Source organism: Miniopterus natalensis, chromosome 13, assembly GCF_054644295.1.
Source record: "Miniopterus natalensis isolate mMinNat1 chromosome 13, mMinNat1.hap1, whole genome shotgun sequence".
Taxonomy (NCBI): Eukaryota; Metazoa; Chordata; class Mammalia; order Chiroptera; family Miniopteridae; genus Miniopterus; species Miniopterus natalensis.
In genome coordinates this window covers 50,698,901-50,711,196 of record NC_142093.1, presented here as the reverse complement: position 1 = coordinate 50,711,196, position 12,296 = coordinate 50,698,901, and the positions used below count along the sequence as shown (strand labels likewise).

Here is a 12,296-nt window from a genome sequence, read left to right as displayed (position 1 = left end):
TAACTGATCTAGATCCATTCTTTAATTCCACTAACATTTATTGAGCACCTACTATGTGCCAGGTGCTATTCCATCGATGCAGATATGGTTTACCTATGAGTTGCTCCAGCATGTGGTTTTCCTTTTTTTGAGGACTTTAAAGATTTCTCCCCCAAAGAGACCCCACTCCTTTCCACCTTGACAGTGGTTCCCTTTACATTCCTCAGACCTGCTGGGCAATGATTTGTCCCCTCCGTCCTCCCAGGTTCTGTGTGGTTATTCCTCCACTGTCTCTTCAATGCTTGGCTCCAGTGAGGCCTCCTCTGACCACCACGTTCACGGCTACACCCCTCCCTGTGCATCTCAGTGCAGTTCCCTGCTCTGTTTTCTACCTGACACTTATTGCCTCTTACCTCACTCAGCCATTTGCTCATGGGTCTCGATTATCAATGGCCTCTCCCCTGCTAGAAAGGGCTTCTGAGAGCAGGGTTTTGTCTGTTTTGTTCCCTGATTATTCCAAGTGCCTATATAGTGCCTGACACATAATAAGAACACAAGAGATAATTTTTCATGTACTTATGTGTTCAAGGATTACTTATTGGGTGCTCACTTTAGGGCAGGCTCTGGACTGGGCCAGGTGTGCAGCAGGGACACAGGCCGGGCATAGTCCCTCCTCGAGCTGCTTCCTGCAGAAGACTGACAACAGATGTGGAAACAAACATGGTGATAAGATGCCTCCAGTGGTCACAAATCTAGAAAGGAAGCAAAGGGAGCTCATGACATAGCTGGTGCCCTGGGAGGTTTTAGCTAAGCGTGGTAGTGAGAGAACACTCTGGGAGGGGATTTCATTCAAGCAGAGACCCATGTCTCTGACAGGGAGCCAGAGACTGGACGTTCTGGGGAAAGAATGTTCTTTTCTGCAGAGAGTAGAGCAGAAGCCAAGGCCTGGATGTGGGGCTGAGCCCCGCCTGAGGCTCTGAGAATGTCAGGTGTCAGCACAGCAACAGAGAATAACACCCCGACCCTCCCACGTAACCAGGCTCAAGCACAGCACTCAGTGTCTCTGAGCTGCAGTCTCCTCGTATTTCACTGAATGGGCGGTTATTACCCATGGCCAGCCGCACTCTGAGGATTCAGTGAGACATACATTAGAAACGTCCAGCCTTGCGCAGCCCGAGTGGCTCAGTGGTTGAGCATCGACCTAGGATCCAGGAAATTGCGGTTCGATTCCCGGTCAGGGCACATGCCCGGGTTGGGGGCTTGATCCTCAGCAGGGGATGTGCGGGAGGCAGCCGATCGATGACTCTCATCATTGATGTTTCAACTCTCTCTCTCCCTCTCCCTTCCTGTCTCTAAAGTCAATTAAAATATATTTTAAGAAAAACCGAAAGCCCAGCTTGATGCACAGCCTGGAGGAGGCACTCAGGGAGGTGCCTGAAGACAAGAAGCCTAAAAACTGAGTGATGTCTAATGTGCTCTGGTCCTTCCTTTTCTCCTTACAGTTTCCTGCCCTGCCCTGGACGCCCCTCTAGATGGCAGAAAGTTTGGAAGCAGGTACTTAGTGGATCATGAAGTCCATTTCACCTGCGATCCCGGGTTCCAGCTGGTGGGGCCTAGCAGCTTGGTGTGTCTTCCCAATGGCACCTGGACAGGGGAGCAGCCCCAGTGTAGAGGTGGGTCCCTCCCAACCCTCCCCCAGGGCTGGACCCATTGCAGCCCAGCAAGGCCCTGCTGGGAGAAAGGGTCATTTCTTGGGACACTTTCTGCCTGATTCCTCCATCATCTTTCAACTGTGGGAAAGCGGCCACGGTGCCTGATGACTCAGCTCCGTCTGTGTGAACTCCCTAAACCCTTCCAACAATTTAGTCTTGTTTTGCGTATGGGGAAACTGGGGCACAGAAGGAACTTGGCCAAGACCACAGAGCTGGGGGACAGGCTGAGCTGATCCACACACAGACCCACTGACCCCAGCGCCTGTTCCTCAGCACCTCGCCCTGCTCTTACTGAAGCTGGGGCGAGACGCTTTCTGTGAGTTGTGGGGAAGGACAGGAGGGGGACCCTGCGCGGAAACCTTGCCCGTGGCTAGTTCATCCTGGGGCTGCTGTTTGCGAGGCTGTTGGTGACCTGCGGGGTTGAAGAAATCCCTCAGATGTCCTTTGTGTCCGTTTTGGACTCAGTGTAGACCGGCTCCAGGGGAGACGGCTGGGGCAGAGGGAAGCATGAAGGCTTCTCTTCTCTCTGTTGGGCTTGAAAACAGTGCTTCCTTGATGTCGAGGAAAAGCAGACTTGGCACGCATCACCTGTTGGCTTTTCAAAAATGTATGGTCAGCTCTTCATGCATACCAGTCATTTTCGGGGCAGGGTTCATAGGACACAATGTCCATGATTGTAGCCCAAGAAGCAAAGGGGAGACACAGATATTACATAAGCAAGTAGGTTTTGAAGAGCAGCATTTGAATGCAGAGGTAACTTGCAAACATACAGGCTCATCTGAAATGCGCCATCTCTCCGGACGAGCGAGGGTTGACCTGAGAGGCCCAGGGCAGGCGGCACCGCGCCCGTGGGCCCGACTTCGTTTCCCACCTCCCGGGAAGAACACGGTTTGAAGGGGGGTCACAGAGCAACCAGGAACTAGCCGGGAAATACAAGCCGTGTGACAGGCAGGCACAGGGGGGACATGCCAGTATCTGGATTTCCCCTTGATCCTGAAAGATTCCCATCATCTCACATAGATACAAAGAAAAGAACAAAAGGTTTTTTCCTTGTGACGAGAGCTCTTAGAATTTACTCTCTCACCTCTTTCCTGTGTATCCTCCAGCTTTGTTAACGACAGTCACCCGCTGCACTTATTTATCTTGTAACTGGGCGTTTGCCTCTGTATTTCTTGTAAACTGGGAGCTAACTCCAGAGGCTTGGCCACACTCAGGGAGAGTGTTGTTTTGTTTGGGCCAGACAGCGCTATAGACTTCCCCCGGGGAGTCCCCGCTGTTGCCCCCTCTCTCCCTGTGAAGCTGTGCCTGGTGACATCACCGTCCTCATGCAGACATCTGTCCAGCCAGTTGTCCCAAGAGGAGCCTAGGGGCAATTCCCTGAGTTCTCCCACTTTCAAAAAAGGTGCAGCTTTACCGCTGGCTGTCATTTTGATTGGACATAAAATACCTGTCTCACATTCCTTCCCTTGAGTATCTTTAACACGTTCCTTGAGTCTTCTGTGTGTGTTTTTGTTGTTGTTTGCTTTTAATACTCACCTGGGGAGTGAGGATATTTTTTCCCATTGATTTCAGAGAGAGTGGAAGGGAGGGGAGAGAGGGAGAGAGAGAGAGAAGCTGCGATGCAACAGAGACACATCCATTGGCTGCCTCTCACATGCCCCAACCAGGGGCAGGGATCAGACCTGCGACCTAGGTACTCACCCCTGACCGGGAATTGAACCCAGGACCCTCCGGTGGGCAGGCCGATGCTCTAACCACTGAGCCACACCAGCCAGGGCTCAAGTCTTCTGTTTTAACCAATATTGTTGTTGCCATCACGACTAAGAAATCTTTTTGCCCGGATGCCCAATTTTTCTTTTTCTTTAAAGTTTAATAGTTGTATTGGGCTCTGTATCAGTACTGGCCTTCCTAGACCAATTTCCTCAGGTATGGAGCCATGTTTTCAATAGGGAGTTTCTGTTTCTGGAGCAATCTGTCCCTAGGAACTCTCAGGGCGTTCCAGGACAAGCCCCAACATTGTGGAGACTCTGGGAGGAGAATCCAAATTGAGCCCAGCAAGAAAATTCGGGGCAAATGGAAGAGATGGTACAGAGAAGGCTGGGGATTGAAAAAGGCAGAGCTGAGCAAGTGTGACCCACGCTGAAAACAGCAGAACTGTGACATCAGGAGTTAGGGAGTTAGAAAACCTCCATGGGAAAACTTATTTCCCCTGAACATGAGTAATAGGAAAGGACTCCTCAAATCCCATACAAACTATTGTAAGGAAACGGAGAGTAAAGTCTACAGACAATGAAGAAATGCCAGAAAGATATGCCCATAAAACAGATGAAAGCTGTAACTAATATTTCCAAACAAGCAGCAAGGAACTTTTAAAAGATAAAATCCTTGAAAGGATGGCATAAATAAAAATTAGAAAACCTCAGAAAAGAGGTGACTGGAGAAATGGAAAGTTTGAAACTAGATGGCGAACACAGGAAAGAATTAGGAATAAAGGAACAAGAAGTCAGATCATGCCTGTGAACACTGAGCTCAGGTCCAGGGAAACAGTAAGTGCTCACTGAACAGTAAGTGGGTCCACAGAATCATCACAGTGCTTTTTTGTTTTTTAATCTTCGCTCAAGGATATGTTTTTATTGATTTTTTTTTTTTTGAGAGAGAGAAACATTGATGTGAGGGAGAAATGTCAATCAGTTGCCTCCCACAGAGATCGATCCTGCAACCCTTTGGTGGACCAGACGACACTCAACCAACTGAGCCACCCAGCCAGGCTCATCACAGTGCTTTTGCTTTCCCAGCCTCTCCACAGCCTCTCCAGTCCCCTCTTTACAGCTCTGAAGTCGCCATGCACTTAACTAAGTGCCACCGCCTGGGACAGACATGATGTGATGACAACCGCCTTTCAGTCAGGACACAGATAGGGTGCCAGGACTGGGCATCGTGCCATGGCATGCCTCCAAGAGTGGATCAAGATAAGAGCCTGTGTGGATCCTGTCTAGAAATGAAAACCCTGGGCCACATGATCCAGAGGGGGGATGGTGCACTGGGGTTCAGGGCACTTGAGCACAACCCCCACCCTACCTGCACCCCATTGTCCAGGTGCCACCAGGCTCAGTGCCTTCTGCTGGAGGCCCGGCCGGGGACAGACCATGGCGCTTGTCCCACCGGGCTGGACTGAAAGACACTAGTGTTCAAACCCTGGCTCGATGCCCGTGGCTTCATGGCCCCATGGTCTGCTGTTTGCAGACTTTGCTGGTGAGAAATGATGGGCTGGACAACAGGTGGAAACGGGAACTCCGAGCCCTGTGGCTCTGTGTGCGGTGCGTTTCCAGACACATTTCTGGAGGCCGGTTGTCTGAAAACAACCTGTGCGGGGAGCACAGCCAGGCGGAGGTCACTGAGAAGTTGAAATGGCTCCTCCCAACATCTCGATGGTCTGGGTTCTTCTGTGATGAATACAAGCCATGTCATAGTCTACATGACACCCTGGTCACGAGGAAGCCAACCTGCCCACACGAGGCCGCTTTTCTTATCAGGGGCAAAGACTGTTCCTCCCTCCCCATGGGCACGGCAGGAAAGGATACTCCAGTGCCACTCGGACATGTTTCCCACTGGTCCCCAGGATGCTAGGATCAGCTCAGGGAACCCACAGACCTGCCCCTGGTGCCCAGATGCCGCCACTGAAACTGGGCTTACAGGATTCATGACACGCAAATGGGGCCTGAGGGTTTCAAAAGATCATTCTTTTCCTAATTTGCAAATTTATGAATGTTTATTGTGGAAAAATGGAAGAGGGCAATAAAAGCATGAATAAGAAAACTACCACACAGAGAAAACCTGTTAAACTTTAAAACATATATCTCTCTAAACTTAGTTTTTCCACGGGACCGTTGTGTCCATGAGCAAGGAACAGTGTCCTTTCCAACGAGAGGCGAGGTCAAGGGTCAAGAGAACTCTTCTCTGGTCAATGGTTGCACAGGAAACAGGAGCACAGGTTTCTGGGCGGGATTGGAAAGTGCATTTCCCCATCTCTGTACATTCCATGGTGGCGACAACTGCCCTTCAGTCGGACATTTCAGGGGCCACCCCTCCCTCCCTCTTACAACTCCCCTAAACTGAGCTCCTGTCCAAAAAATGTTCTCCCTGGGTGCTGATGGACAGGGGCAGAGCTGGGGGCAGTTCTCCCTGGGGGCTGACAGACAGGGGCAGAGCTGGGGGCAGTTCTCCCTGGGGGCTGATGGACAGGGGCAGAGCTGGGGGCAGTTCTCCCTGGGTGCTCATGGACAGGGGCAGAGCTGGGGGCAGTTCTCCCTGGGGGCAGTTCTCCCTGGGTGCTGATGGACAGGGGCAGAGCTGGGGGCAGTTCTCCCTGGGCGCTGACAGACAGGGGCAGAGCTGGGGGCAGTTCTCCCTGGGGGCTGATGGACAGGGGCAGAGCTGGGGGCAGTTCTCCCTGGGCGCTGACAGACAGGGGCAGAGCTGGGGGCAGTTCTCCCTGGGTGCTGATGGACAGGGGCAGAGCTGGGGGCAGTTCTCCCTGGGCGCTGACAGACAGGGGCAGAGCTGGGGGCAGTTCTCCCTGGGTGCTCATGGACAGGGGCAGAGCTGGGGGCAGTTCTCCCTGGGGGCAGTTCTCCCTGGGTGCTGATGGACAGGGGCAGAGCTGGGGGCAGTTCTCCCTGGGCGCTGACAGACAGGGGCAGAGCTGGGGGCAGTTCTCCCTGGGGGCTGATGGACAGGGGCAGAGCTGGGGGCAGTTCTCCCTGGGGGCTGATGGACAGGGGCAGAGCTGGGGGCAGTTCTCCCTGGGGGCTGATGGACAGGGGCAGAGCTGGGGGCAGTTCTCCCTGGGGGCTGATGGACAGGGGCAGAGCTGGGGGCAGTTCTCCCTGGGGGCTGATGGACAGGGGCAGAGCTGGGGGCAGTTCTCCCTGGGTGCTCATGGACAGGGGCAGAGCTGGGGGCAGTTCTCCCTGGGCGCTGACAGACAGGGGCAGAGCTGGGGGCAGTTCTCCCTGGGGGCTGATGGACAGGGGCAGAGCTGGGGGTAGTTCTCCCTGGGGGCTGATGGACAGGGGCAGAGCTGGGGGCAGTTCTCCCTGGGGGCTGATGGACAGGGGCAGAGCTGGGGGCAGTTCTCCCTGGGGGCTGATGGACAGGGGCAGAGCTGGGGGCAGTTCTCCCTGGGGGCTGATGGACAGGGGCAGAGCTGGGGGCAGTTCTCCCTGGGGGCTGATGGACAGGGGCAGAGCTGGGGGCAGTTCTCCCTGGGGGCTGATGGACAGGGGCAGAGCTGGGGGCAGTTCTCCCTGGGGGCTGATGGATAGGGGCAGAGCTGGGGGCAGTTCTCCCTGGGGGCTGATGGATAGGGGCAGAGCTGGGGGCAGTTCTCCCTGGGGGCTGATGGACAGGGGCAGAGCTGGGGGCAGTTCTCCCTGGGGGCTGATGGATAGGGGCAGAGCTGGGGGCAGTTCTCCCTGGGTGCTGATGGACAGGGGCAGAGCTGGGGGCAGTTCTCCCTGGGTGCTGCCTGATGGGGCAGGTAATGGGCCGCACCCCCCAGCAGAGCTCCAGGTTGGCAGGATAGGTGACTTGCTGAGTGAGGGTGGCTGCATCTGAGCTCCTACAGGGGGGCAGTGGCAAGGGCACAGAGGGGAGGCGGAGTGCTGGGGTCAAACTGCAATGTAAAGAAAGTTCATCCATTTTGTGTTTTGTTTGTTTTAGAATCAGAACTCAAACACTTGTGTTTGAAAATTATTTCTTTTCCCAGATACAAGTGAATGCTCCAGCCGGCCTTGTCAACATGGTGAGACATGTTTAGAAGGAGTCAACCAGTATACATGCGTTTGTACTTCAGGAAGGACTGGGAGCCACTGTCAGTACCAGGCCCAGATCGGTATGTAGCTGTGTGGGGCTGGGCGAGGACGCCCACTGCAGGGGACCCTAGTCAGGGGTCACCAGATGCTGGCAGGTCAGGGAGTGGGCTCTTCCTCTCTGGTCCCCCGAAGTAGTTATGGGAATCCGTTTAGCTCTTTTGTGTAACCAGAGTTTTTACCCTTTTTACGGAAGAAAATTCACATGGAAGGACTGATTCACAACCTGAAAATTCCCCAGATTGGGGTTGGGCCGGAGATGTTTCCTTGCTGCCACCTTCACTTGTCAGTTTTTCCTCTGCAGACCAACATAGTGACTTTTCCTTTCCCATCACACCTGCAAAATCTGTAGTTAATGCTAGAGGCCAAGTGTCTTTAGAGATGGGTGACTGTTCATCTGACTGGTGGTGAGGTTGTCCACATGGAATCGCAGCACATCTCCAGCCAGAAGGTCTGGAAGACACACAGTGGCTGTTGTGTAAATGGCAAAAAACCCCAATACAGAATCTATAGGAGTGGATGGGGTCCCCACACTGTGATGCAACCAACATGTTGTATATAAAACGATCAGATCTTAAAGATGTCTTGTCCCTCTGCTCAAAAAGCCTGGCATGTCCTCTGATTTCTGTGTGGCATCTCACTGTGGGGAAGAGGAATGAGTGGTTAGCATAGTATCTGGAGAGTAGGAGCTTTGTCAATACTCAATGTCCTTCTACTGCACCCAGCCCAAGGTCATGGTTTGTTTTGTTTTTGTTAATCGTCACCTGAGGATATTCTTTCCATTGCTTTTCAGAGAGTGGAAAGGAGGGAGGGAGGAGGAGAGAGAGAGAAAAAAAAAAAAGGGGCGGAATCAACCTGCAACCCAGGTACATGCCCTTGACCAGAAATTGAATCCGAGACCCTTCAGTGTGCAGGCTGACGCTCTAACCACTAAGCCACACCGGCCAAGGCCCAAGGTCACTTTTAAGTGTTGCCCCAGAGATTTGCTGCTTTGTGTGTCTTCATTCTATTCAGCCTGCTGGGAGTTTTCTCAGGATGAGGCTGCCTTACCGGCAGCTAAGAGGCCCCTCCAGCTCCTGTCCCCAAGGGGTGCTCTCTGTGCTAACGGAGGAGGGAGGCAGGCCTTTCTTGACGCCCCACTGCCTCTTCCACTTACAAACAGGATGGAAAAAGAAATGGGCCCCCTTTCAACCTAAATGTGCTGGTCCTAGAGACTGATGGCTTCTGCTGTCAGGACCTTCATGCAATTGTTTCACAGTCCAGGGGCACTTTATATTTAAAGCATCCCATGACAGGCCCCCCCCCCAACCATTGCTCCCCCAGGAAGGGAAAGAGGGAGTAATAAGCAGACCAAAGCCAGCTCCTGTCCTCAGGGTGCCCATGGACCAGCTAGCAGACACCTGAGGAGCTTGCTTGCCTTTGTCTTTTCAGCTCTGTGGGGGGAGCCTCTCTCCTGATACTTTTTCTTAAATCCATTCACCTTTTTTTTCTATCATGGTAAAACACAAATAACATAAAATTTATCATTTTATCCATTTTAAGTGTACGGTTCAGTGGCACTAAGTACATTCACGTTGTTGGGCAACCATCATCTCCAGAGCTTTTTTCACAGTGCAAACCTGAAACTCTGTGCCCAGCCCCCTCCCCTGGCAACCCTGCTGCTTCTGTCTCTGAATCTGACTCCTCTAAGGACCATTAAGTGGAACCCCGCAGTGTGTGTCCTCTTGTGCGGGGGGGCCCCTTACTTTTACCCCCATTCCTCTACAATCTCCCTTGAGTGAGAGCTCGAAATCCTTTGAAAACTTCCCCAAACTAACTTTTTTTCTGGTTAGAAAATGGATTTCTTTCTCTTTTCGCACCCAAAGATATTTTTTCCATTGCTTTTGCAGATAGAGTGGATTGAGAGAGAGAGCGAGAGAAACATCCATGTGAGAGAGACACATCTGTTGGTTGCCTCGTCAAGGGACATGCCTCTGCTGGGAATCAAACCCAAGACCCTTCAGCCCGTGGGCCGGCGCTCTAACCACTGAGCAACCCGGCTAGGGCTCTAAAATGGGTTTCTGTTCTTGGTTAAAAACGAATAAACAAAAAGCTTAGAGCTTTTAGAAAAGAAAAAGAACCCTCCAAAAGTGGTGTCTTGAACTGCTGTTTGGGCCGGTAGCGTCAGGTGTGGGCTAAGCCTTTCCGAACAAAGCCGGGGCCTCTCGCCTCCCCGCGGCCCCGCCGTCGGTGCAGCGCGCGCGCCAGCTCGCGCCCAGTTGGTGCCGACGCCCGGCGCCTCCGGGGTCTTGGCGAGTCTCCGTCCGTCCCCCTGCGCCTGCAGAGGGAGCGCTCTGGGCTCCCCTCCGGCTCCCCAGCCCCTCCCGACCCGACGTGGGGCGGCCGGGGGGAGGGGGGCGGCCCTCACGCGCGCTCTCCCCGCAGCCGCCGAGGCGCCGGAGCTCCTGATGGGCGACCCCGCCTCCCGCCGCCAGCCCAGCTGCGAGGTGGAGGAGGGGACCCGGTACTGTCGCTGCGAGTACGGCTTCTGGCTGAACCGCGCGGCCGGCGGCGACGGCGTCTGCCTGGGTAGGTAGGCGGGTGGGCCGGGGGGGAACACGAAGTGGGTGGACGCAGCGGGGCTCCCACGTGCCAGGGGAGGGCACAGGAGGGAAGGGGCACCCACCAATGCTTTCCCACCTATGGGTGCACCCAGCCCGCTCCCAGGACACAGAGGAGGAGCCCGGCCTCCGAGATCCTACCCACTGCGGTTTTAGGTCGGTTTTGACCTAGTGGCTGCTAAGACGGAGCTAACACATAGATGCTGCTGGAGGGGAGGGTGTTGAAAAAGGAGCCAGCGGGTCCCAGGCTCGCCCCCAGTCTCAGGACCTGGCGGGGCTTCCACCCAAGCCCTGCACACTAGGCTGAAAGAGCCTGGAGCCCCTTGTCCCTGCATCCTGGCTGGTGGACATGCTGAGCTGGGCAGGTGCCTGGGGCTCATCCCTGCCCCCTCTGGGCTCCGCTTTACAGACAAGACCACTTCTAGCAACTATCTTGACCAACAAAGCTCCTGAAAACAACTCAGGCCAGTGGTTCAGACCTGAGAATTGGTCAGTTGGTGTCAACAGCCTCCTTTTACTGCAGCAGAAACAAAACCCTCTTACTCCATTCCCAACGAGAGGGCCACGAAACAGGCCAGGAATCTGGGGCTGCAGCCCAGCCTGGCTCTCTGGGCTGCCCACGAGCCTTGGAAGCCGCCTGGTTACTCCATTAACTCCTCCCTTATGCTCCCTGGGCCCTTGGCTCAGGAGGATGGCAGTGCACCTGCCCCTCTTCCCATGCTCTGCTGGGGACAGGGCTCACTGCATGACTCCCGGAGGAGTCATACCAGGCACTTCTGTCCCCAGATGTGAACGAGTGTGAGCTCTACAAGAGGAGGGGGTACTCCCGCCTTTGCATGCACATCTGTGTGAACACACCAGGCTCCTACCACTGTACCTGCCCCAGTGGGTACCGGATGCTGCCCAACAAGAGGACCTGTGAGGGTGAGTGGACCTGCACCAGAAGCAGGTGCTGCGGGGCTAAAGTGGGCTCTTCTCATCTGGTCACTGCTGCTCCTGTGACCTGCCAGGACTTCAGAATGGGGGTGCAGTGGGTATTAGGGGAGTCAAAGTCTCAGATATATTCAGTCTTTAAAAAACCACCAACAGAAGGACCTCTCATCAGGGTGTATTGGCACTGACATAAATAGGAAAGCAAATTGCTTAACCATCCTGTCAAATAGTCTCTTCTGTTTGCAAGGTCAGGTCATGTTCTCCCACTCAGCAATGCCTTTAGCCAGGGTTGGACCCAAAAGAAGAGCAGCCAGTTGGTTCCTCTGTCCTGCAATCTGGAGGAAACATGAGGCCCCTGGCAATAATGTGCCTTTTCCAAGGCTGGTGCACGCTTGCGTCTGCATCTGAAAGGGAAGCACCTTACAGTCACTCTGCCCTAGTGTGATCATTCCAAATCTCAGTCCTGGAACCCTGATGCTATAGCAGGTCCCTAGGTTGTGGAGAATTTCGTCTGCTACCCAGGCCTGCCTCACATTAGAGAAGGGACAGACCTGTGACCCCCAGTTGTTACTCGTGGAGATAGGACACAGAAGAGAGCCCAACTAGCCCTAGACTATGGCTCTGAGCTGCTGCAGGGATGGAGGAGGAGAGAAGGCAGAGGGCTCCACAGGCTATGGGAACAAGTGGATGCAGCTCCCCAGTGACATCCTATTGAGGCTCCACTGCAGGACACAGAGAAATAGGTAACCTGGGATTGGAGTAGGAGAAGGTATCCAAATAGCTATCATCCATCCATCCACCCATCATTCCATCTCTCTCATCCATCCACCCATCCATCCATCCCTCTCATCCATCTTTCTCATCCATCCATCCATCCATCCATCTTTCCTATCCATTCGTCTATCATCTATCTATCTATCTATCTATCTATCTATCTATCTATCTATCTATCTATCTATCTATCTATCTATCTATCATCTATCTATCTATCTATCATCATCTATCTATCATCTATCTATCTATCATCTCTATCTATCTATCTATCTATCTATCTATCATCTATCTATCTATCTATCTATCTATCTATCTATCTATCTATCTATCTATCTATCTATCTATCTATCCATCCATCCATCCATCTTTCCCATCCATCCCTCAGTCCCTCCCTCCCTCCTTCCCTCCCTCCCTCCCTCCCTCCCTCC

The 12,296-nt window shown here is 53.5% G+C and overlaps 1 protein-coding gene across 1 annotated transcript in view; it reads left to right on the top strand.

The window, feature by feature from the left end:
- The window catches only part of FBLN7 (fibulin 7), a 38,515-nt gene that overhangs the window by 19,730 nt on the left and 6,489 nt on the right, over positions 1 to 12,296 (top strand). Inside the window, exons 4-7 of the mRNA XM_087823688.1 lie at positions 1,482 to 1,652; positions 7,459 to 7,584; positions 9,986 to 10,129; positions 10,948 to 11,085. Coding sequence (XP_087679814.1) covers positions 1,482 to 1,652; positions 7,459 to 7,584; positions 9,986 to 10,129; positions 10,948 to 11,085 — 579 coding nt within the window. The remainder of the gene's footprint in view (positions 1 to 1,481; positions 1,653 to 7,458; positions 7,585 to 9,985; positions 10,130 to 10,947; positions 11,086 to 12,296) is intronic.